At 37.4% G+C, this 26,679-nt stretch overlaps 1 protein-coding gene across 1 annotated transcript in view; it reads right to left on the bottom strand.

The window, feature by feature from the left end:
- med30 (mediator complex subunit 30) overlaps window positions 1-26,036 on the bottom strand; it is a 33,621-nt gene extending 7,585 nt beyond the window's left edge. Inside the window, exons 1-4 of the mRNA XM_073822216.1 lie at window positions 25,950-26,036; window positions 25,341-25,555; window positions 25,100-25,258; window positions 16,421-16,528 (exon numbers count right to left, since the gene is read on the bottom strand). Of these exons, the coding sequence (XP_073678317.1) occupies window positions 16,421-16,528; window positions 25,100-25,258; window positions 25,341-25,493 (420 nt within the window). The 5' untranslated portion in view covers window positions 25,494-25,555; window positions 25,950-26,036. The remainder of the gene's footprint in view (window positions 1-16,420; window positions 16,529-25,099; window positions 25,259-25,340; window positions 25,556-25,949) is intronic.
- Between the last annotated feature and the right edge of the window lie 643 nt (window positions 26,037-26,679).

Here is a 26,679-nt window from a genome sequence, read left to right as displayed (position 1 = left end):
TTACTTTTATGCCAAAAATCATTAGGAAATTAAGTAAAGATCATGTCCCATAAAGATTTTTTGTAAAATTCCTACTGTAAATGTAACAAAATGTAATTTTTGATTAGTAATATGCATTGTTAAGAACCTAATTTGGAGAACTTTAAAGGTGATTTTCTCAGGATTTTGATTTTTTTGCACCCTCAGATTCCAGATTTTCAAATAGATGTATCTCGGCCAAATATTGTCCTATCCTAACAAACCATACATCAATAGAAAGCTTATTTACTGAGCTTTCATATTATATATACATCTCAGTTTGCCAAATTTAACCTTATGACTGGTTTTGTGGTCCAGGGTCACATATAACAAAAGTTTCTTCAACTAATGTTAACCACAGACCTTAATTTACTCACAAATTGAAAACTGCCTTCTATAGCTACTCAGCTACTCAACATATACACTATCATTTAAAAGCTTGGGGTTGGTAATATTTTTTAATGTTTCTGAAAATGTGTCTTTTATGCTCACTAAGGTGGGATTTATTTGATCAAAATTATGCATTTTTGTACTCTCCTGAACACGCGGCGAAGACTGGCACGGCAGAGAAGAAATTGTTGAATAAAGTCGTTATTTTTGTTGAACGACTGATGTCACATGGACTATTTTAACGATGTTCTTACTACCTTTCAGGGCTTTGAACACGGCAGTTGTGTTGCTGTCTATGCACAGTCAGAAAGCACTCAGATTTAATCAAAAATATCTTAATTTGTGTTCCGAAGATGAACGCAGGTCTTATGGGTTTGGAACGACATGAGGGTTAGTAATTAATGACAGAATTAGCATTTTTGGGTGAACTCTTTAATATCTATTACCTTACTGCATAAAAGTTCACTCACAAAAAAAACTGATGACGCATAATACATATTGGACAAATTGCTCACAGCAGGTGAAGAGGATAAACTTAGAAATGCAACTTCTCCAAGACAGTCAACCTACTAGGAAATAGCAAAGCTCCAGGAACAGGCCTGACGGGATCAGCAGCAAAAGATGACCCTGGTGAGCTGAACTCCTGTCTAGCACCATTAAGACACAATAAAGACTCCGTATAAGTGAACAGGTCCCAGCTGGTACAGGGAAGAACACTACATTGATCGCTTCTTCCTTCCCTAGCAGGGTCAACCTGGATCATGATTGCTCCAGGAACACTGACAGGAAGAGAGTCTGAGGCACTTGTTGTCAAGCACTGAAACAGGAGTCCTGAGGCAAGCTCAGAGGACACGAGTCTCTCATAGAGCAGAGAAGTAAAGTCTCACTTGATCATGATTCTCAGTACAGATGTTAACTGCGATAAAGGGCTCTCATCTTCCCATTGGTTTTCAGCATTTAAGCAGGAGGTTTCAGAAGTTAGTAAGAAGGCAACTGGTTGGTGGCAGCCCAGCTCTCCTGACAAAGTTGCTTCTTCTTATCGAGTGCTGAAGCCACCGTGGGCTGCCTAATAAATGTGAAGTCAATGTGACCTGAAGTCTAATACTTCCACTTTAGTATGAACTTGTGCGGTTATATTCTGACTACTAATAGGACAGGTGCATCTTCTTTCTTTTGTGGAAGAAAAATTGTTTTTGCCTACAGAATGAAAGTCAATGGGAGCCAAAACAACAACTGACAACAAAAAACACTGAGACATTCTTCATAATAGCCTCTTCTTAAGAAAGAAAGACTGTACAGGTTTGGAATGCAGAAAACACTCAGAAGAGAAAACCTGCATTTACACTTTCATATAATTCAGTTCTAGGCTCAAACATGGCGTCTCATTTCGCCTCTCCCTTCATCTGATACCTCACCTCATCGACTCACAATGAGATCAAAGCAGCCGTCCTCGATAATGTGCGCAGAGGGAAGAGTTTTTGATCAAATGCGGACTTATTAAAATTCAGGTTTGTTCAAATGTGCAATGTTTTACACTCTGAGTGACAGCTGGATGATGTGCTAGCACCAGTGCACATTTTGCTAAGAAAAATTTGTGTTTTTTCAATGGCACATAAAACTGTAAGAAGTTAGTCTCAGACAAATTAGTCTCAGATGTCTGAATAGATTAAAAAAAGATCTAACACAAGAGAGCTATTGAGAACTGTGGCTTAAATACCAGTTAATATGTGTTTATTGCACAGACTGATCAAAGTGAAATAATTTTAAACAAAATTGTCTGTAGAACGAGCCTTCATTATAAAAACTGTGACCTTGGATTCCACATGGCTAATCCGTCTTGTCTCTCTCGACTCATTTCATCACTTCTGCTCGCTAAGATTGAGTAGGAATTACTAGTGTAAGTGTCTAGGAGTGAAGCAAGGGATTACACTGATTGAAGAGCGGAAAAGGATGTACCACCTTCATTCTAATCCAGGTGACATCACAACACCTTTAATGCAATCATGGAGGTCTGTTTATTTAAAGACACTGCTTACTCTTTTTCAAGACGTTGACGAAACTGAATCCAGAAGCGTGATTCCCATTCATGGCTCAAAAGCACTTTACGATTTCTGAGCTACACTCTTAAAAATAAAGGTTCTTTATTGTCATCAATGGTTCTATAAAGAACCTTGAACATCCATGGAACCTTTAATTGAAGAAAAGGTTCTTTACAGTTGAAAAGGGTTCTTTAGATTTTGAAAATGTTCTTCAAAATGGTTCTTTTAAGAACTGTTCACTAAAAGGTTCTTTGGGGAGGCAAAAATAGTTCTTCTATGGCATCACTGCAAAAACACCCTTTTCGAACCTTTATTTTTTAAAGTGTAAGAGTATTTTAAAATACAACTTCCAAAGCAAATAATTTTAATATGGTTATTGCGTTTAAAAAAAAGTTGTGGCAGAAATCACAATTAAACATTTTGTCAGTTCAATCGGGACAAACCTCTTTTGCTTGAAACTGAAAATTCAATCATCATTTGATCACCCCTGTGTTTTCCATGTGGAACATAAAATTATAAGTAATTATGAAAATGTCTCAAGACTGATCTTTTCCATCAAAATGCATTATGATCAGCGCAGTTACAATTTTTACTAATTTCTTAAAAATAAATAAATATAATAGTTGACAAGCTTTTATTTGTTGACATTAGTTATGTTGTTATATTAGTTATTATAGTAGGTATATTAGTTCTATATATGCACTGCTGTTTTGGATCAGTAAGATTTTTAATGTTTTTAAAGGAATTTCTTATGCTCATCAAGGCTCCATTTATTTGATCAAAATTGCAGAAAAAAACAGTAATACTGTGAAATATTATTGCAATTTAAAATACTAGTTTTCTATTTTAATGTACTTTAAAATATAATTTATTCCTGTGATGCAAAGCTGAATTTTTAGCATCATTACTCCAGTCTTCAGTGTCACACAACACTTCAGAAATCATTCTAAAATGCTGATTTATTATCGATGTTGTAAACAGTTGTGATGCTTGATATTTTTTTTGGAACCTGTGATGCATTTTCAGGATTTTTTTGATGAATAAAAAGTAAAAAAGAACAGCATTTATTCAAAATAAAATTCTTGTGTAATAATACTAGTCTTTACCCTCTCTTTGTATCAATTTAACACATCCTTGCTGAATAAAAGTGTAAATTTCTTTTAAAAAAGAAAAAAAAAACTACTGACCCCAAAGTTTTGAACAGTTGTGCAAATTGTTTAAAAAAATCTATTTTAAATAAGTGCTGTTCGTTTTAACTTAACTTTAACGGTTTATTCATCAAAGAATCCTGAAGAAAGTATGAAAGGTTACAAAAAAAAAATAATCACAACTGTTTTCATCACTGATAATAAATTAGCATGATTAGAATGATTTCTGATAATAAACACTGAAGTAATGATGCTGAAAGTTCAGCTTTGCATCACAGAAATAAATAACATTTTCAAGTTTATTAAAATAGAAAAACATTATTTTAAATTCCAATAATATTTCACAATGTTACTGTTTTAACTGTATTTTTTATCAAATAAATGCAGCCTTGTGCAGAAGAGACTTATTTAAAAAAATATTAAAAATCTTACTGACCCCAAACTTTTAAACAGCAATGTGTGTGTGTGTGTGTGTGTGTGTGTGTGTGTGTGTGTGTGTGTGTGTGTGTGTGTGTGTGTGTATGTGTATATATATATATATATAAGTGGTGGGCATAGATTATTTTTTTTAATCTAGATTAATCTCACTGTAATCTTGGAATTAATCTAGATTAAAATGGCTAATTTGAATTCTGCCGAAGGCATTCAGAATATGTGTGCTACCCAAATAATGACTAAAAGTAAGTCTTTGAGAACGGGTTTCTCAAACCAGGTGGCGCATTAGACCAGGGGCTCATCTCCTGTTTCCAAAATGCATCACAAACTGCTTGACAATTGCATTTACAACACAATTAACTATACATACTTGTGTAACCAACTATTCCTACACTGCATGTACTTATGTGTAAAAGGCAGCGCGACGTGCGCGTTGCAGTTAAATACACAGACGCGCACGGGCATGGATATCTGCTTGCATAGTTAAACTGAGTTGCTTTTAGAAGCGTCAATTCAATTGTTGCATATAGTTTAATGTCTTTATTTAATCCTTATTTCAAAGTAAATTATAACTCAAATTTGAGATTTTACTGGGGCACAGCAGATTTTCACTGGGGCACGTGTCCCAGTAAATGCAATTGTCCTACAGTGCAATTCAGCTAGGTATACATCTGCGCTAAAATATCAAGGTGAAAGTCATCATAGCTTGCATAGTATAGACCCAGCTCCCAACCCAACTTTGAGAATAGATTAACGGCAATATTTTTTTATCACCCGATAAGAGCCTCACGTTAATATATATATAAGTAGATTAAATAAATTAAATTAAAATAATGAAGGAATGAAGGAAGAAAGTACTTAGGGTACATTTCCCTAAACAGATGTGAATGACATTAGTGAATTAGCATTATCTCTCTCATGTTGACTATCTTGTAGAGTAAATGATGTGGACAGTGTGTTCTTTTGGCATTAATGCCACTGCTGAACATCCAAAAATTGAACTAGCTTCATCAGCTGTTTATTTTGATCAAAGCTGAAGCCAGATGGCCCCTCTGTGTGTTACATGAGAAGACTGCTGATGGCAAGAATGCAGTAAATGATGAGTGACAGAAATCTCCCGAAAAAAAAAAAAAAACACTGCACAACTGCCCTTCAACAAAATTCCTTCAGACATGTTGACAATTCAAGCAGAAAAAGATACCAAAGTCTTTGAAAGACAGCTAAAAACATACAACTAGATGTTTACATTTTCAGAAAAAAAGTGATGCTTGCTTGTGCAAGTCACCTACAGAACAGGGTGCTTGTACAAATGTCTTCAGCACTTTCCAAAGGCAACAAGGACCCTTTGGTGTACAAAGAGAGATGGAGCAAAGACCCCATTACATATTGCATTTCAAGCCTTACCTATAACAGAATAAACATAGCGCCATACTATACATGGCACAACCAATAAAAACCTTTAACATTCAAGGTCTGTTGAGGTTACTTTAACTGAGACTCCAAAGTTGTGGTATTCTCGTTAATGCACGTCGAATACTAACACAGAAGAGAAGAAACTGCACACAAAATGTATTCTTATAGCTTCATAACATTAAGGTTGGACTACTCATGTCATATGAACTATTTTAATGTCCTCACTACCTTTCTGGGCCTTAAATGCGTCCGTTGCATTGCTGTCTATGCAGGGTCGGAAAGCTCTCGGATTTCAACAATATCTTAATTTGTGTTCCGAAGATGAATGAAAGTCTTACAGGTTCGGAACGACGTGAGGGTGAGTAATTAATGACAGAATTTTCATTTTTGGATGATCTATCCCTTTAAAGGAACACTCCACTTTTTTTGGAAATAGGCTCATTCTCCAACTCCCCCCGAGTTAATAAGTTGAGACTTACCGTTTTGAAATCCATTCAGCCGTTCTCCTGTTCTGGCGATATCACTTAGCTTAGCATAGATCATTGAATCCTATGAGACCAATACAGCATCGCGGTCGAAAATGAAATTCGGTCACAATTTTAAAAAAGCCGGTCACATTGAAAGTTACCTAGCTGGGTACTAATTTCAGGCGCTGTGTGATATTAATGTGCCTGCTGCGTCCATATTACGGCAACAAACTTCCTTGACTACCGGAATGGGAGTGTAGTTCCTAATCTTATCGGCCTAGGAAATCACAGCTTTACATTTTCCGCCGGTCTTAGTACACGATATATTTACATAAGAGTCAAGTTTTAAATAGGACAAATATCGAAACTCGTTGGTCATTTTTGAACCCAATGCTATATTGGTCTCATAGGATTCAATGATCTATGCTAAGCTATGCTAAAAGTGATATCGCCAGAACAGGAGAAGGGCTGAATGGATTTCAAAATGGTAAAACTCAACTTCTTAACTCAGGGGGAGTTGGAGAATGAGCCTATTTCAAAAAAAAAGTGGAGTGTTCCTTTAACAAGTTGCACAATTTCACTCATAAGTGCATAAGTATAGACAACAGTAATAATGATTCTTGCTTTACTGTGCACCACAAATGAACCAACATGTACTGTAACCTCTTTTCCTACATGTTCTCTGGCGTATATGCATCAGTAAAAAAAGACTGTGTGTGAAATGTCAAAGTATTGAAGGTTGTCTCCATTGATCACTGCTCTGCTCCCCAGCATTTTTCAATCTTGCAACACCAGACTGCTGTCAGCCTGCAGTATTGATTTTGCTGTTTATTGTTACTTCGTTTACAGTGCTTGTATCAACCCTTCATGACCATTCCCTGGCCACTCCATCTGCGACTGTAAACACAGATATGTACAAAGGCTGTCTGCTGAATTAACATAAACCGATCTAGTTGCAAATGATTTGCAAATGATCTCCTTTCCTCTCTGAAACATCTCATTATTTGCGTTCCACTAGAGCAATTCATAAACAAGAACCTAAACTCAATTAAACACACAATGTTCAGGTTGAAAAGTTCATCAGATCTTCAAAGCAACGTTTCGGTTTTGAGCTAAACAGCGCGCCGTGTGCGAGCGCTGCGACTGGGACGAGTGGGAGTGAAAGGATTGATGGAGAAACGAAACAGAGAGGAACTAAAGCCCCAACCCAGTGTGATGAGACCGAGACGCCGGAGGAGGGAGGAGATCTCCATAGATCAGAGGTGAAGGACAAGAGGGATGAAAGAAAGATGGCACCCACTTGGGGAATGATTGATACAATGGAATGTATTAGAGAAACCACAGCATGTCAAATGGTAATGCGAGCTGAAGTGTTTTCTTGTTATCAGTTTGTAATCCTTAGTTTCAGCCAGTACTGAGTTTCAGAGTTAGCAAGGCTTTATTTCATAGAGACTAAAAATATGTGCAAAAATGCACAATCCCGTGCAGTGATTACTTTTTTTTTATATTAATATTTTCTACGATACGTAAGCATACCACCTTCCCCAAATTACTCCTACTATACACACAATTTTTATTACTGTATAATAGTAATGAGAACAAGATTATTTCGCATTTGGGGGATTGCCTTTGGAATCTGACTAGTGCTTCAATGCAGAAAATTGTTAATGCGTCTAAAAATATGCTTCGTTTCCTTAATGCAAAAATACACAATGGTGCTAAAGACATTGTTAAAACAAGAGAAAGCTTTCTTTAAAAGAACGGATTGTGTGATTCCCAATCAGGCATGTCCCTGCATCCCTTTCTTATAGCGAGCTCTTTCATCTCTTCTCAGACTGTCAGGGGCTTACTGCATCTGGCTCCAATGAGCGCTTCCCAGGCAGCATAAAGGAGAGATGAGCAATAGAAATCTTTCAGGGAAAGTGTAGCTGTAATTCCATTTTAAAGCCTAAAGTGAGAAAGATGTAATTTTAGCCTCTCCGCTCTTATGGGAGAAAAGGGAAAACTCTGGATTTGGCTGAGGAGACAAAAAGGGTTCGTTATGAAACTGAATCACATTCCGTTATGGGCAGTAGGCCAAGAAAAGTACAAATACAAGACGAATCAGAGCAGTGTCAGTTTATATTAGAGTAATGATTTACGGAGGGTGAGTCTTTATAATCTGATTACTGATAACGCAAAGATATTTTAGTAACTGAGAAGGATCTCTACATTTCTAAATAACATAATATGGGCCTGTTTCTCACACATCTTGAAGACAAAACGAGGGTGAGTTACAGGGATAGCCTACCTAAAAATAAAAATTCTGTCATTAATTATTCACCCTCATGTCACTCCAAACTTGTAAGAACTTTGTTCATCTTTGGAACACAAATTAAGATAATTTTGATGAAATCCAAGAACTTTCTGACCCTGCATAGACAGCAAAGCAACTGACACATTCAAGGCCCAGAAAGGTAGTAAGGACATTGCTTTTAAAGATTTCTTTTTTGGCATTTTTGCTTTTATTGTGATAGGACAAATCAGTAATGACAGGAAGCGAAATGGGAGAGAGATAGGGGGCGGGCATAGGAAAATACACGCTGTACATAAAACAGATTTCGTAAACATGTCTGAAGATTTCGACAGAGAGAATGTCTTGCAATTTTTTGTACAGCCTTACTTATTTGAACCAGAATATACACACGATGAACAAAGAGAGATGGACATTCTACGTCAGAACGCTGGCTCCTGTATCAGCAGCACCACAAGCATGCTTTTTGGTACTCTCGTGAAAGTGTGGCAGAGACTGACACGGAAGAGAAGAAATCGTTGTATAAAGTTGTTATTTTTGTTTTCTTTGTGCACAAAAAGTATACTTATAGCTTCATAACATTACAGTTAAACCACTGATGTCACATGGACTATTTTAACAATGGGCCTCATTCATGAAACACGAGTTTGTGTGTAAAACTTTCAAATTCATGAAAATGTATTTTCAAAATGTTAGTTGGTACAAAAGAAATGTATACCTGCTCCCTACCACATCTAAATGGTGCACAAAATGTTCTTTGTTTTTTTTTTGGCAAACTGATGACACTGAAATACACTGCCATAATAAGACAATTAGGGTATGGGACAGGGTGTCGAAAATCTAATTTACTCCCTCAACTTTAAAATTGTCCTACATCACTGTTTTATCTTTTTTGTTAAGGGTGTTTGATCTTCTTTGCATGTTCACTTTGGAAACACTGGGTCGTTACTTCTGCAGTGATATAGGATGATTTTGAAATGATTTTTGAAGTTCAGGGAGAAAATAAGATGGACGTTTTTTGACATACCCTAACGGTCTTGAATCGGAAAAAAGGTTAAAAAGTATATAAACTGTAATTTTAAGAAAAAATAACCAATCCTTTCGCTAGATAAGACCCTTCTTCCTCGGCTGGGGTCATTTACAACCGCATTTGGGATCGTTTGAAGCCACATTTAAACTGCATTTTGGAAGTTCAAACTTGGGGTACCATAGAAGTCCACTATATGGAGAAAAATCTAAAATGTTTTCCTAAAAAAAAAACAATTTCTTTACAACTGAAGAAAGAAAGACATGAACATCTTGGATGACAAGGGGATGAGTACAATATCTGTAAATTTTTGTCCTGGAAGTGAACTTATAGTGACAAATACCGTCCAACCGTACAACGACTGCCTATATCAATAACAAGTCAATATTACTGGTTACTGTTTATTATATTTAGTAAAATTCTTCAAAATGAGATACTAGTAATATGTTGCCGCTGTGGATATTCCAAATCATAGCAACTAAAGCGTCACAGCTGGAAAAAAGCCGTGCCACCAAAACGTTCACTAGCGCCACTGACTGTTCGTTTTAAGAAGAAAGAGCGCATGACATTTTTTCAGCTGGCCAAAAACTCTTTGGTAGACACACGTTACTGAATATTTATTGTTAGGCATGTGTCCAATTAGTCTTTTTTGCATTTATGCAATATACTGGAGCCAAACCTGAGAAAGTAGACCAGAATTTTCACTGTGTTCCTGGATACGCAATTTGCGTAGCTGTAATTCATAGATGGGGATTATGCTAATTGTGAATGAGCGTGCACGAGCACCCTATTTACGAATGTTTGGAATTCATTAACATACAAGTTTAACTATCAAATCAGACATTTACGTTAGCTCCATAATCCTCTTTTCCTTTTTTTGTTGTTTGGGTTTAAACCAACATTAGACTGTGAGACCTTCTAGACCTTGAGTGGCTTTAATTTGTTGTTTAAATGTTAACACAATCATGGCATGGAAAAAAAACTAATTATTTGTACACTAGCACAAAGTAATAACAGGAAAACAAACAGCAATTGCTCAACCTAAAGCGCAATGAACCGCTGCGAAATGTTTTCTATTTTCGGCGTGTCCCTTTTTTCCGTGCCCTAAGCACGCTGGGCCTTCCTCCCTGACCCCGTGTGCACCAATTAAACGGCCTCTAGCCGGTAAACCTGTTCTAATGGATGACATATGAACTGACTAATCATGTGGAGAATTGAGTGCCTCCTGCGAGCATGTGTATGTGTGTGTGTACGGGGAGGATTGTCTCCTCTGAACCGCCTCATTATGGTTCCGGCGTGTTTGTTTATCAGAGCGCCGCTCCACCACGGCCCCTCAGCCCCAGCCCTGCTCCAGAGATAACGGTAAACGCCCGTGCCACCACCTCTGCCGCAGCCTCTGCCGTTGTTGATTATGCTCACGGTATCTGCCTTCTGAGAGGCCTATTTGAAATTACAAACATTCTCCTCTCACATTTCTCACTTTCTCATTTGAATAAAGAGGACAGACAGGGTAATTAACAGGGTATTAAAAAAAAAACATTGAAAAGGGGGGCGAGCGAGGAAGAAAGAGTGCAAAAGAGGGGGAGAAAAAAATAGGAGAGTGGTGGAGAATAAATGAGAGCAGTCGTCTCTCCAAGGCCTTCTTAATGGGCTGTGACAGGAATTTATTAACAGTTAGAGCAGTGTTCAATCAAAGCGCCTGCCCGGATGAGTTGACAGTGCCTCGACTACAGTGGACCTTTGGATGGCCTCACACATCTGTGGGCCCTAAGGGGCCCCAGGGAATCTCACACCAAAGCAGTTAGAGAGTCAGGAAGAGGAGAGGGATGACAGGATTGCGGTAAATTATCCTCTTGAGTCAGATGATGCATATTTCGGATCTGCGTATGTTTACATTAATGGCTTTTCATGCGCTTGTTTTCTCTCTAAATTGCACTGAAATTTCGAGTGAGTAAAACACGATTACACCTCAGAGATTTCGCTGTTAGAAAAGCAAAGCCAAAACTGTTACGCCACTAATGAAAGGTACAATAAAACATCGCAGAACACATACAAGATGGGTGAAGACAGATCGGTCATGGTGATGAAGGCCGCTCTAGATTGCAGGAGCATTATTCAGGCTAGGCCCTGACAAACAGCAATTACCCCAATCGACAGATAACTAGAGCAGGGTGATCATTCAGTGACGGGATGTCCCATAAAACAGCGGGGCATTTCCATACTCGTGCTATACATCTCTCCACCACTTCACCAACTTGTTGGAACTCCAACGGTAATGAAGGATTCAGTAAATCAAGGCTGAGCTCCATTGGCACGGCAAACGACGGCACTCAATCAACAGGACAATGGCGTGACTCCATTAAAATGCGCAACCTAGCCTACAATGGGATGAGTCAGACAGCCGGTCTCCATTATGTTTCAACAAACTGACCTGAGTGCTAATTTTCAATCATCCATGGCCTCATTACTTTCATGCATTGCATCCATTTGCTCATTCAAGCTGATGTCTATCAGCCAGTTCATCCATCAGTCCATTCAGTACTACACCATTCTCTGCATTCATCTGTCTATCTGTTGTTCCATCATATTTCAGATAGATAGAAGTATGATGAAAGGACAAATAGTCAAAAGGACTGCTGTTCTTAAGAAAAATCTTTCAGGTCTCACAAATTCTTTGGTTTTTCAGCATTTTTGTGTATTTGAACCATTTCCAACAATGACTATGATTTTGAGATCCATCTTTTCACACTGAGGCAGAATCAAGATGTGTACAATTTTCTTATTCTGCCGAAATATCATAGTTTTTAAAATTTAGGCCCTTCAGAAGCTACAGAAGTTACTTACATGTTTCCTAGAAGACAAAACAAGTAAAATTTACCCTGATCTTCAAATTTAAAATGTGTTCACCCCCGACTCTTAATGCATTGTGTTTCCTTTTGATGCATCAGTGAGCGTTTGAATCTTCTGTAATAGTTGCATAGCTGCATATGAGTCTCCTCAGTCGTTAGTGTGAAAAGATGGATCTCAAAATCATAGCTATTGTTGGAAAGGGTTCAAATACACAAAAATGCAGAAAAAACAAAGACCTAAAGGATTTTTCAGAAGAACACCGGGCAGTTTAATTATTCAGGACAAACAAGGGACTCGTGAACAACTATCACTAAACAAAACAACACAGCTGTGGATCATTCAGGTAACAACACAGTATTAAGTGTATGTAAACTTTTGAACGGGCTAATTTTTATCAATTCAACTATTATTTTCTCTTGTGGACTATATGTAAACATATTTTATGTGAAATATCTTATTCAGGTCAGTACTAAATAAAAAATAACATGCATTTTGTATGATCAATCTTATTTTTGTAAAATAATTAACATTTTGCAGATTCTGCAAAGTGTATGTAAACTCTTGACTTTAACTGTAAATAGATGACAGACGGACAGATTGTACAATCCTAAAAATTATAAATCTTATTTGTGTACTTGCATGTCATGTGACTATTAGCCAACATCAGAGATCCTTGAACATCAACAGATCACCTGCACAGACAGATGACAGAGAGCTGTAACACATCTGCTCTCCACATTCTGACGCAACCTTGACCTCCCCCGAGTTTGACATCCTTTATTCCCTCAACATGGTCGCCTCATCCAGTGTGTTATTTGCAGCTGGCTATTTGGCCGGCGAAATGCTCCAGGGCCCTTGTCACATGAGCATTTCCACACCAGCTGCCTTTCATGAGCATGCTGCAGTTTTTAATAAGGCAGACTCAATGGCAGAGAGGAGTGCAGAAAAAAAAACGAGATCGTTTTGCTTTTACTGCAAAAAAGTCATGAAATCCATGAGTCGTCAGGTCGGTTTTCAAATACTATGGCTTCATTATGCGAGAGAATATGGCAGATATCTCATTGCTTGCAATGTTAAAGACACTGTAAACAGATTCTAAACAATATATCTGCAGGTAGTGAAGCACACATACAGTTTGGGGTCTGTAAGACTTTTGGAATGTTTTTGAAAGAAATCTCTCATGCTTAAGAAGGTTGCATTTATATAATCAAAATTACAGTAAAAACAGTCACATTGTAAAATGTTATTAGAATTTAAAAATTACTGTTTTCTATTTGAAAATAGTTTTAAATAAAATTAATTACTGTTTTGGCAAAGCTGAATTTCAGGATTCAGACACTACTCTTTAGTCTTTAGTCATATAATCCTTCAGAAATCATTCTAATATGTTGATTTGGTGTTTAATAGGGTTGGGCGATGTCGACCAATTTGGCATCATACGATGTCTTACTGTGCGTTCACACCACCGCCGGCGAGAGCGTCAAAGTGGCCGGAAGTCATTCATTTTCAATGTGAGCCGGCGGCGAGCTCCGGCGAAAGCGGCGCGGCGCGTTTTGGACGGTGTGGGCGTCGGGGAGAGTTGAAGTCAGGTCAACTTTATGGTAATGAGCTATGACGCGGCTCGGCGGCTAGTGTTGGGCTGATATGCTCAATTTTCATATCGTCCTATCGTCAGCCTGTGAGATCGCCGATACACGATACTATCGTGCTAAATTATTTAATAATATGTAAATGTGTCAATATGTAATAAAGTCCTTATTCGTTTTGTAAGGGTAGTGCATGTGACTTGTGACACAGTTGTGCGTGTACAGAGCGCTGATGGTAGTTCTGTCGGAGAGGTTCAAGTTTACTTTCGGTTTCATTCTCTGCTATCTTCAGGGAGCGGTAAATGTGCGTGTGTGAATGCAAATGAATGTATCTTTCTATACCCGTCATATTGCGATAATGTTACCGCTGTATGTCTGATCTTTGTCATCAGTTCATGTTGTATTTCAGTTCATATAGAATGTGGAGAAGCGATGTGCGTGTAATTCACGTGCATATGTTTAGCGCCATTTGATCGCATCGTAATTCTAGTTAACGCATACAGATGTTACTGAGGTGAATGTTTATGTTTACTATATACAGACGGATTCTGATATATCGTATTTAATTCAGCCTAAACCACATTTTACTACCTCTGTTATCCTAATGACTGTCTACACAAGTCTACACTTAATCTATGTACACTGTATGATGAATAAATCTCTTACCCATTTTCACTGTACACATCTGCGGCGCTATCTACTCTATGCTTGTGTTTACACCGCGGCAAGTTTCTGAAGCATCCTAGAACCGACTCTCCCCGCTGCATCGCTAAAGTTAGGTGCCTTTTTGACGGATAATGATAATAATCGTCTTACTATCGTCAAAGGCATCAGCAACAGGCGATATCTCTGACTATCGTCGATACACGATACTATCGTCTATCGGCACAACCCTATCGGCGGCAACCAATCGGAATGTAGAAGTTTACCGCTGAGAGGTTTCCAAAGAACGCAGTCCTGTAAACTTGGTTCCGGCCACATTAGTTCCCAAGGAAAATGGAGGAGAAGTTAATTATTGCTGTGGCGGGTTTCCCATAATCTACGACGTGTCACTGTTTTTAAGTTAGCACTTAACCATGAACATAAAAGCCACACCACACAAATGGCTTTTAATTGGTTTATTTCGTTAGCAAACATGTAACTACAATTAAATTCAATTTCTTATTTTCACGTTTAAAATATTGAATGAGGTTAAATTACACCCTACTTGTGGTCAGTCTGCACAAGATGGACATGCTTGTTTGCTTTGCGGCCGCTTTAAATACAAGACCAAGCGTTCGATCGTCAGAGCGTCAAGGAATCTTTCTACAGCGTTGCTTGCAGGGCGGCCAGAGTGAATTTTGACGCTCTCGCCGGCGGCGGTATGAACGCACAGTAATGTGCAACATCGCGATGGACGATGACATCGTCGGCGGGGGGCGGGGTGAAGGATGGTTGTTGTTAAATAATTAATTAATAACGAATTAATTAATTGTAGCCTACCGTTTCCACCAGTGCTTAATTTGAGCCGGATCCTGCCGGATCCTGTTCCGGAAAATGTCAAATTTTGGATTTTTGCGTTCCGGTATTTGTTTTTAAAGATCCGGCATTAACAAGTGCATTAGATTGTGACAGTGCGTGCGTGCATACGAGACAGAGCAAGCGCGGGTTTATGTAGATGTATTTGGAGGATGTGTGTTGGTCCTTAACATATTTTCGACCAGTCAGCTTTTTTAAGTTCAAAATCGCTCTCATTGATTGCTTACTGCTTAACCCACTCTCTCTAAATGCATTTAATGAGCAGCGGAATGTTTAGAGAGAAAGTGTAATATCAGAAATAATACCACATCAAGCGAAATATTATTATGTAGTATAAACACTATAAAACATAGCTATAAGTTAGTTACCCTGACTCCAAAACGAATCATTTAAACGGTATTCAGAACAGAACAGGAATGAAACAAACTATATAAAATTAAGAAACCAAAACAAAGCGAAACAAAAAATAGCAGGCGTTGGGCTCACGTACCCCTGTAATTCGGCACAAATCCAAGTGTTTCCATATTCCCAATGTATTTGAATGATTAACTGTTATTTATAATGTATACTAGGCTTTGTACTATACGTTCATATTTCTATGGAAAAAATTATATTCTCTTGTTTTTTGTTCCAAGCTCTGTTCGTTATGGTAAAACCATAAAAAAGGCATATTTGGTGTAGTTTATTTAATCTAATTTAATTAAAATTATTTTGATTATTAGTTTTTGTATGCCTAATTTATTAATGTAAACGAACTAGTTGTGTAATTCGTTTGGAGTTCACTGTAAGTTGTATTGTGATCACTAACAACTTCCTTGTTATTATTTCCTCATAATAATAATAATAAAATAAGTAAAGATGCAGAAATTGAAAGCATGCATTCATTTGGCTATATAGTGTGAATAAGTGTGTGTTTTTCGCGAGCGGGTTGCTGCTGCTGCGGCGGGGGCGGGGAATCGCGATGCCGGCTCACCATCGTGATGTCTATCGGCCATCGACCCAACCCTAGTGTTTAATAATTTTTTTTATCAATGTTGGAAACAGTTGCACTGTATATATGTAGTTATATGTGTTGTATACATAGTTGCAGTGTATATATACTGCCAATAATTTAGTATTTTGTTTAAAATGTATTATTTTAACATTTAATTTAGGAGTGTTCCTGTGTCAGTGGTTTCGATTTACAAAGAATGCATGACCTCATAAATCTCATCTGTCAAAAAATATGGTTCTAACCTTATTAACTTCCAGTACTTCTCTTCTCTCTTCACTGGCTGCACGCATCTGATTGGTCATTCGGTCATCCATTTTAGAACTGTCATCCTCTACATATGGGATAAGTTGCTGAAAAAGAAAAACAGAATAAAGTTACTATATAGCAACCTTTTGATTACTTCAGTTACTGTTATGTACTCTTTTTTGTGTTTGGCACTGATGGCACCACAAGAACATGCTCATTTTCAAGCCCTACCAACTATAAAGAGGTGTGACGTCTAAAGCAGCAGCCAGGCAAAATATAAAGCCCATTTCAATCAGGCTCTGATAAAGGATCTACTAAACGTTGTTTGTTATTCGTCTTAAAATGCTTATTTTTTTAAAATGCAGTCAATGGTGAAAGATTTTTTTTTGGATCCAGATGGTGTAGTTACTGGCAACTACCAGCAGGCTATTCAGCCAAAACCCTGACCCCATTCTGTAAATAAAAATTTAAAAAAGAGTCAGGGGATTTGCCCATCATTTTCTGGCTGATCAAAAAATGTAGCCAATCAGAAAGGCTGTGGCTGTAGAGATGGAGGTTGATTCAGTGGTAGAAGTTACCTCCTACAGCATTAAAAGTATATGTTTTTACCTTGAAATATCAGTTACAATATCATTCTGATGGTACACTGACTTCTAATAAGGCGAACGGCTTCTGTTTCTTTCCCACACTTCTCTTCAAACATCTGTTCTGGGTGTATGAAAGTTTGGCGAGCAGATACGAAATTCTGTGAAAAGGGCAGATTGCTTTATGGCACCAACAAATGCACTTGTACAGCTATCCACTGCTCATTCTCAGCAGCAACTAAGACCTGCTGAAGTCCAAACCAAGCATCAGAATGGGGACGAAAGGTGATTTAAGTGACTTTGCATGTGGCATGGTTATTGGTGCCAGATAGACTCATCTGAGTATTTCACAAACTGCTGATCTCCTGGGATTTTTACACACAACTATCTCTAAGGTTTACAGAGAATGGTCCAAAACACAGAAAATATCTAGTAAGCAGCAGTTCTGCGGGCGAAAACTACTTGTTGATGCCTGAGGTCAGAGGAGATTGGCCAGACTGGTTTAAGCTGATAGAAAGGCAACAGTAACTTAACTAAGCACTCATTACAACTGAGGTATAAAGAGGAGCTTCTCTGAATGTTGAAGCAGATGGGCTACAGTAGCAGAAGACCACACCGGGTGCTACTTCTGTCAACTAAGAACAGAAAACTAAGGCTACAATTCAAGACTGCAAAAAAGGTTGCCTGGTCTGATGAGTCTCGATTTCAGCTGCTACATTTGGATCAGAATTTGCTGTAAATAACATGAAAGCATGGATCCATCCTGCCTTGTATCAACGGATCAATGGTAAATATAGACCAAAATCTCTGAAAAATGCTTTCAGCATTTTGTTGAATCTGTGCCACTTAGAATTAAATCAGTTCTGAAATGAAAAAGGGGCTCCAACCCGGTACTAGCAAGATGTACCGAATAAAGTGGCTGATGAGTGTATTTACATCAATGAATTACGCTTATTTACCTATAGGAGGCTTCAAAATCTCAAAAATACAGTTAAAACTATAAAAAGCTTTTGTAACATTATACACTATACTGTTCAAAAGTGTGGTGTATATATATTTTTTTTGGGGGGGGGGGGGGGGTTTAGAAATACAAAGAATTTCTATTTCAGATAAATGCTGTTCTTCTGAACTTTCTATTCATCAAAGAAACGTGAAAAATTCTACTCAGCTGCTTTCAACATGCTAAAAAATCAGCTTAGAAATCACAGGAATAAATTACATTTTAAAACATATTTAAATAGAAAACAGTTATTTTTAATAGTAAAAATATTTCAAAATTTTACTGTTTTTGCTGCACTTAGGATCAAATAAATGCAGGTTTGGTGAGCAGAAGAGACTTTAAAAAGCATAAAAAATCTTACTCTTCAAAAACTTTTAACTGGTAGTGTAAATAAATAACTCCTGATCGCCTTCAAACTAAACATTATATCAGGTATTTATTTATTTATTTATGTATTTATTTTTCATTTTTTCTATTCAGGGGTCTTGCAGTCCCAGTCCCTCTGGAAAAACCTATGGTTAAGTGCCTTGTTCAAGGGCACAATGTTGACCTTAAATGAATACCCTTTTGAGGTTTAACTCTGCAACATTCAGAATACAAACCTAGATATTCAATCACTGGGCTACCACAGACCAAAAAAGGTTCAACAGTGATACTATTTATTTTTAATGCTCAACGGTAGATGAATGAGGCACCTTTCAAAACTCACCTGTATAAATCAGGGTCACAACACAGAAGACTTAAGAATTTATTTGAATATTTACTTACCACGAGCAATCTAACGCCTTCCCGAAGAACCATCTTGGATTAAAAAAGAATGAAAAAAATATGGTGGTATTTGTGAACAGAAACATGAATTTTGATAGTCAGGTTATCTCTAGGCAGCTTAAAAGATGAGCGTCCTGAACTAAGGTTAAGCTGGGCCATTATCCAAAGCCTGAAAAATAATCTGAGGACAAAAACCACCAAGGTTTGAATATCATTTTATGTAAACATTAACCATGGTGAGTTACTGTCTAAACAACACAAGAGCTTAAGAGATGAGATTGTAAAGTTAAACAACCAGGTGAAGCCCCAGTAATGGATTGTTGCATAATTCAAAAGGCTTTCATCGCAAGCCTTAACAGAGAAATCAACACCAACAGATCAACAGCCATCTCTGCTATTTTGCCTAAATAAATCACTCCACAGGCACTGCCCTTTGGCTTTCAAATGAAGTGGTTTGAATAATTCAGCTTCACAAATTGTCTGAACCCTTTCAACAGCCTTGGATGGAGTTACAGTAAAAGCAGACCGTCAGATCCGCCCTCAAATAAATCTCATTCACCTATGGTACGAATTTGTTACCCTCAGTTTACCACAGGACAATGGTTCAAATAGGTCTACCCACATATGCTTTCTGAGATCCATAAGTGTCTCATTCTTTTCGTGAGGTTCCATCATTCTGTGACCTTGCCAAACAGACAGCGGTCTCGCAGCTCTGCTGGCACTGGAGCATGATCTCCTCGCTTTAACATCACAGTGACACCTGCTGGTGTTCTACATGAGGAATCAACACATGCAAGTGAAGAAAAACACCCTTAAAGACAGGTGGTTTTGTCATAATGGGCATAAAACTACTTTCTAACTCTGCCTGGTGGCCTTAACTGTACTTTCATTTAAATTAATCACTTGGTAGAATGCACTTATTGTGTACATACACTACATGTTTTTACATTGTACTTATATTTTAAAAATACCTGCATGCAATTACATCTGTAATTCATTTTGGTGATTACATTTATAATTACACTTTTGACCCACTGTTAAACCTACCCATACCACCAAACCTGTCCCTAAACTTACTCATATCCCACCTCAACATCAGCAAAAGTGTTCTCCAATAAAATATGAACACAATAAGTACACTGTACTTATTTTTTTTTATGCAAGTACATAGTAGTTAAGGACACCTAATATAAAGTGCATTTAAATGTTGTTAATATTATAAATAAGGCTCAGACTTTGTACAACACTATACTCTTTTATTCTGTAAACATTCAAGGACTCTGAGTTCAAGATCTACTTTCATGAGAAACATGTTCAATGGGAAATGCCAAGAAAAACTTTCTTTAAGATTTTTTATGTTATTTGTGTCAATGACTATTGTTGAGTTTTGTGACAGCATACTATTACAATGAAAAATAAACTAGAGGTAAATGGTACATGAATAGTTGACAAGAAATATTTGTAGGAATTTGATATGACATGCTATACTTCTTTTTAAACTATTTTTAATAGCATTTTGCTAATTCTTTTACTATGCATGCATCATTATGAGGAACATATTGGGAAATATTTGTACTTTAAAGACCATTTAAACTGAAGGTTAGTGAAGGCTAAAAAGTAAAAAATGAAATTAATTTCCCTTTATTCATAAACATTTTGAAACCTGGATAAAACATGTTATGCATGTTATTAACTGAAAATATTTTTGAAATCTGAAGACCTTCACTAACAATAAAAAAGTTTGGGGTTGGTAAAAAATTTTAATGTTTTAATGTCTCCTATGCTCATCAATTCTGTATTTATTTAAAAGTGCCATAGAATGGAAAACTGTATTTACCTTGGCATAGTTAAATAATGAATAACAGTTCTGTACATGGACATGACATACCGTAAGCCTCAAACACCATTGTTTCCTCCTTCTTATATAAATCTGATGTTTGCAAAACCCTGGTGAAAGAAAACAGCATATGCTGGTTAAGGTAGTTATGTAGTTTTAATGCTGGGATGCTGGTTAGGTATGTGTTGATGCTGGTTTAACCTGGTCCTTAGCTGGTTTATGCTGGTCCTTTGCTGGTTTGTGCTGGTTCTAGCTGGTCATGTGCTGGTCAAGGACCAGCAAAGGACCAGCATTAACCAGCTAAGGACCAGCTTAAACCAGCATCAAAACATACCTAACCAGCATCCCAGCATCAAAACTACCTAACCAGCATATGCTGTTTTTTTTCACCAGGGAAGACCACTGAAAAAGCGAGGACAATAGCGAAAATGGCAAATCATGGAAATAAATGTTATGTTCCAGGCTGAGCAGGGATGGGTTGGTGTCTGTACTCAGAAAGGCATGGAAAACAAATAAGCATTCTAATAAAATAACGCGAGCCACTAAAGGGACATGGACAATGGCAAATGATTTCCTGAGCACCACTGACAAGCATCTAAACTTGTCAGTATAACATTACACAGAGCACATGTGATCGCAAATCTCAAAAGTGAAAGTAAAAAGTGATCGTGCATTCAAAACGGCAGTTTCAATGCCCTGCATATTATTAGTGGCTGACGTTCCGTGATTAAATATATATTTTCCTCCATGTGTTTCCTTCCTGCTGTGTGAGCTACTGAAATGAACCGCTCTGTGAAACAAGCCAATCAGAGCAGAGCTCATCATTATTATCAAAGACTAAAAGGACTTTGCTATTATTCATGAACATTCCAAATAAGGTAATAACAGACCGTTTCATTCTAGGGACGAATCCTAGGGTTGTAAATGGACTTGTAAAACCATTTCTGGAGAATTTTTTGCCCTTACCTAAGCCATATAACTTCTATGTAGATATCAGAGAACCATTTTAAATATTGTATCAATGCATTCTATAGCACTTTTAATCAAAGATACAGTAAAGCTGTAATACTGCGAATTATTGAAATTGAAGCTCTAAGAATTATTTAAAGAATAGAAAGTAAAAAAGAAAAATAGAAATAGAAATCCATTGTAACAATGTAAAAAATCTTTACAGTCAAAAAACTCCAAAAAACATTGAATGCGTCCTTGCTAAAATATATTAATTTCTTTCAAAAAAATATATATATTTTACTGATCCCAAACTTTTAGACAGTAGTGTAAATCTACCTTTTTCCCTTTTTATTTATTTTTGTCAAACTTTAACACAAAAACAGCAGTGCAAAGGTAACTAATGGACAGCATAAATGAGCCATAATTTCAGCAGCAACAGAAAAATCAAGTCCACATTCTGAATCACTCATATTTCATGGGTCTGCGGTTTACAGAACAGGCCTTACAGGCTTTAGGCTGTCACATGCCAGCAGAAAAGCAAGAAGGAAAAATCTGATCATATGAAATGCAAAGGAGGGAGAGAGAAAAGCCCCTGGCAGGTTTGTCAAGGAAGTGAATGCAGCAAACCACAGGCGGGTGACTGGCGAATTTCAGAAAAGAACAAGAACAAAAACAGAGTCTGAACCAAACTCACATTGAGTTTCAAAGGAAGTTCCCACCTGTCGGCAGCAAGTGGAGTAAGAAAGAGCCAGCTAGTTAATATAACGCGGACAACACATTACTCAAGGTCCAGACACTGAAAGATGGATGTGTTCTGCCAGCTGCCTGAAAACAATGATTCAGTGAGGTTCACTCGGGTTGATTACTTTGAGGGGACTGAAGTGGATGGAAAAAGTGAGGTGGTAAATGAAATGACATGGCTATTTCGTTTGCGTTGTGCAGGAAATTCCACCGCTGGGAGCCGGTGATTGCCTGGGTTGGAAAATGCTGACACGAGGGACTTCGCCAGCTGTTCATTACAGAGCGCCGCAGCTAATTAGCGAGGTGATGAGGTAATGCCACTGACTCATTATAGCACTTCCTGTTTGGAGAGAAAGCGCAACAGGAGCTAAAGAGAACACCTGAATTCCAAACAGACGAGACCGAGCCAAAATAAATATCCTGTGAGCACAGGGGCACTTCTGTTAATGAGAAGAACCTGGATTTCCAAATCTCAAGGCTGTTATTACCCTCCAGGTAAAGCTACTGCAGATCTAATGACTTTATTCCAACTCTCTCTTCGGAAAATTAAAAAAGATTGCACGAATGATCGGTTTAAATGACTGAACAGACCAGCTGTGCATTCGAATTCAACTCTAAAGGGCTTAATTTGCTCTCATAAACATTTGAGTGTTAGTTCCTGAGGGCCAAATTCTGTCCAAATCACACCAACACTTCATATGTTTCATATGTACCTGTGATTCATGGGTTCTTTGGTCTTTCAAAGGCAAGGTTAGAGCGTACATATCCTTTCTTCTCAATTTGAACATTATATTTTATTCCAGATGTTTCCAGAATCATAACAGCAGTGCTTCAGAAGATCTAAAAAACATTCAAGCACTAGAGCTTGTTCTTTACAAGTCCATACATGACGTCAATGAGCTCTTAGGGTGACCAAACTGAGTCGGTGGGAATCTCAGCTGGACTCAATCACTAGATCACTTCAATGCTAATAGGAAGTCAAGCTGACAATGTGATTCAGTGATGTCTCCTCGGCTGGAAATTGAAAGCTAGCGCGCACAAGGTGCACTAATTAAAACATTCACAGGCGAGAGCATGTTATGGATGGACAGAATTCCCGCAAGTACAAGATCAAATGAACCTACTCTTAAATATTCACTCGAACTCCACTCTTTCAAGTTATCAACCCCTTGTAATATAATTAATACTTTTGAGAAATGTGTTTAAAACGATGCACACGTATATGAGATGCTTCAATCACGTCAGTGGCCTAGAAAAAGTTGTTTTAATTTGTGTACATCAAAATTCCAGTCACATGATCCGTCAGAAATCATGCTAATATTCTGATTTGCTGATCAAAAAATGTATAATTATTACAGCGCCCTCTAAAAGTCTGGAAACGCTCTAGAAAAGTGGGGTTTTGGACAATGAATCCTCTTTAATTAGTGATAATTTTGTGCTGATAAGGACCACCACAAACTACAAAAACATATTTTATTACATAAACAGTTTATACATAGAAAAATGAATGAATTCGATTAATCAAAATTTCCACCATGAGCAGCTATTATAGCTCTGCATAATCGGGTGTCCGAGCTGTCAGTTTATTCAAACGTTGACTTTATATATTACTCTAAGTCTCCTAGAGGATTGCCCAAAGATGATTCACACTATGCTGATATCGTCCAAAACCAGACTTTGTCCTCCAAAAGTTAGGAAACACCCCTGGTAGTGTATTAGGTTGAAAACAGCTAATACATTGAAATAGAAAAGTTATTTTAAATAGTAAAAATATTTCAAAATTTTACTGTTTTTGCTATACTTTGGATCAAATAAATGCAGGCTTGGTGAGCCGAAGAGACTTTAAAAAAACATTAATCTTAATATCTTACTGCTCAAAAACTTTTGACTAGTAGTGTATATTAAATGCTCGATGACATATGATATATATCCATACATCTATGGCTATGACATATATCCAGGTTTTTCAGGACAGTGGTAAACCTGGTTCATTAAAGAAAAAAAAAAATGTTGAGGTTGTGCAAGATTTTACAGGAAGTCACTGTGACTCAGTGCTTAGCAAAGAAAGATTTTTGATGAAAAGTATGTTTCTTCAAACAAATCTTGCACTTAATTTTGTTTTCAATACAAATAACTGTATTCGACCAGCTTACATGGGATATATTGCTGCTACCTGGTTCTTCAAATGAAAAAAGTTGTTGAAGGGGGAAATATAAATAATTATAAATAATTTAACTGCAGATCTAATGACTTTATTCCACTCCTTACTTCAATAAAAGAAAAGAGAAGGCATGTATGACTGGCTTAAACAACTCAACACACCAGCTTGAGTAAATTAAATATCTTGATTATTAGTTGTTTCCATTAAAAAAAGCTCAACCCCACCTTAAAGGTGTAGCAAGTTCATTTTGACCAAAGGAAATACCAAAGGAAAAGTTTTCCGTTATTAATGCCAATGTCTCTCTTTATAGGAATATTCGTCAAATATGGTTGATGAATTTCACAGCTGAAAGGGTCAGATAGTTGGGGATTTCTGAGATAAACTGAGTAGTACTTGAATTACTTGATAGAAATAGACCCCTATGTTGGTGATGTTGATTTTAGTTTCTTGATATCAGTATGAAGTCAAAGACCAACACTATACTAGCCAATAAGCGTATTTCATCTTTAAAACTGTATCAAACTATTCAAGATCGATTCCATATTCAGAACCCACTTAATATCATGAAAGAAGTGAAATGTAAGTGTTTCATGAAAACTAGACTGGAATGTGATAGAGAAAGTACGATCTCACCTCAGGAGGGATGGGGTCCAGACCGGCACAATTTTCATTGCATTTGTCATAGACGAGACGGAGCTTGCGGAAGAGAACAGAGAGCATCCGCAAGTGCTCCTGCAGTTTCCCCAGCCGGTCCTGATGAGTGTTAGGGTGATAGGTGACTCCATTCGGCAGCTGAGTGAGAAGACAGAGAGAATGAGAGTCAGCAGGGTAAAGTCTTCACCTGTGATGGATGCCTTTGAGGGAATGAACTCACCTGCATGTTTCTCAGCAGCTGAAAGATCTCCATGGTTCGTAAGACGATGTCCTGCACCGTCTCCTGTCCGATCCGACATAGTGAGGCTGTGTTCACATCCCGAGCTGCCTGAGCCTGTTGCCCAGGGAACTGGGCCAGAGGAGGGGTTGTCATAGGGACAGTGGGATGTGGGCACTGATGGCTGGGTGGCTATTCAGTGGGACTTTGTGGCATGTCTGTTAACAATATATGTTCATGTTTGTATGAGAGACAGAGAGAGAGAGACAGAGAGAGAGAGTATTAACATGTTAAATGAACCATACACCTGAACACATAAACATAACAAACCATACATCACATTTAGCATTATCTAACCGAGTTATAAAGAATACATAAAAAGCAATAACCTACAAAGCAAGCGAAAACACATAATAACAGTCGTAACACAAGACACAACATTATTTAGACACAAGCAAACATTATTTAGCTCTACATTGAGCTATTATCATCAAAGCTTGAATGTCTAACGAAACTGGACAAACAGAAACTATCATCCATTGCATGTATGTGACAGAAACACTGAAAATGTTAACCGTTTAAACATATACAACATTAACAGCGTTTAAATACCTTTTCAATGTGTTAGTGTTGTTGACAAGACGTCATCTTTCCGTGCTGTGTTCTCGTGTGAGTCAGCCATCGCGAGATTTCTCGAGAAGTCACCGTGTACCTCATATACAGTGGCTCAGTGCTTAGCAAAGAAATATTTTTAATGGAACCAATATGTTTGTTCAAACAAATATTGTACCTGAATTACAAATAACTGTATTCTACGAGCTTACATGGGATATATAGCTGCTAAACATATATATATAGTGAAAATGCGAGTACGCTTTATAGCTGAAGGCGCAGCGCGCCATCTAGCGTTTACTCATATTTTGCATACATTATTGCATTTTTTTATGTCTGAGATTAAAAATCCTCTTTTATCTTAAAAACGGTCACCTGCTATCTACAGTCATGCAATAACATTTGAATTAAACAAAACTATGGAACTGTATGTGTCTGTTTACATCCATCTAAAGAAACGGTCAGTGCATTATTGGAAATAACTGGAAAAGATTAAAGTTGCATAATGATCTCAAATCATTGGTTCATGACAGAAAAACAAAAAACAAAGCTAGACCTTCATACTGAATCAATTTGTCTGATTTTACTCAACAACTGAAAAAGAATCAATGAGAACTTCTAACATCAGGCTGCCTGTGATCAGTAGCATTGATTTCACTAGAGTTCAAGTCTGTTTTGTAGTCCTGCTCTTTTGCTCATGTCTATTTATATGCCTAATAATCCTACATAT

This window comes from Garra rufa, chromosome 17, assembly GCF_049309525.1.
Source record: "Garra rufa chromosome 17, GarRuf1.0, whole genome shotgun sequence".
Lineage (NCBI taxonomy): Eukaryota > Metazoa > Chordata > Actinopteri > Cypriniformes > Cyprinidae > Garra > Garra rufa.
Note: the sequence above shows the minus strand (reverse complement) of the source record. Positions and strands in the feature narration are given on the sequence as shown.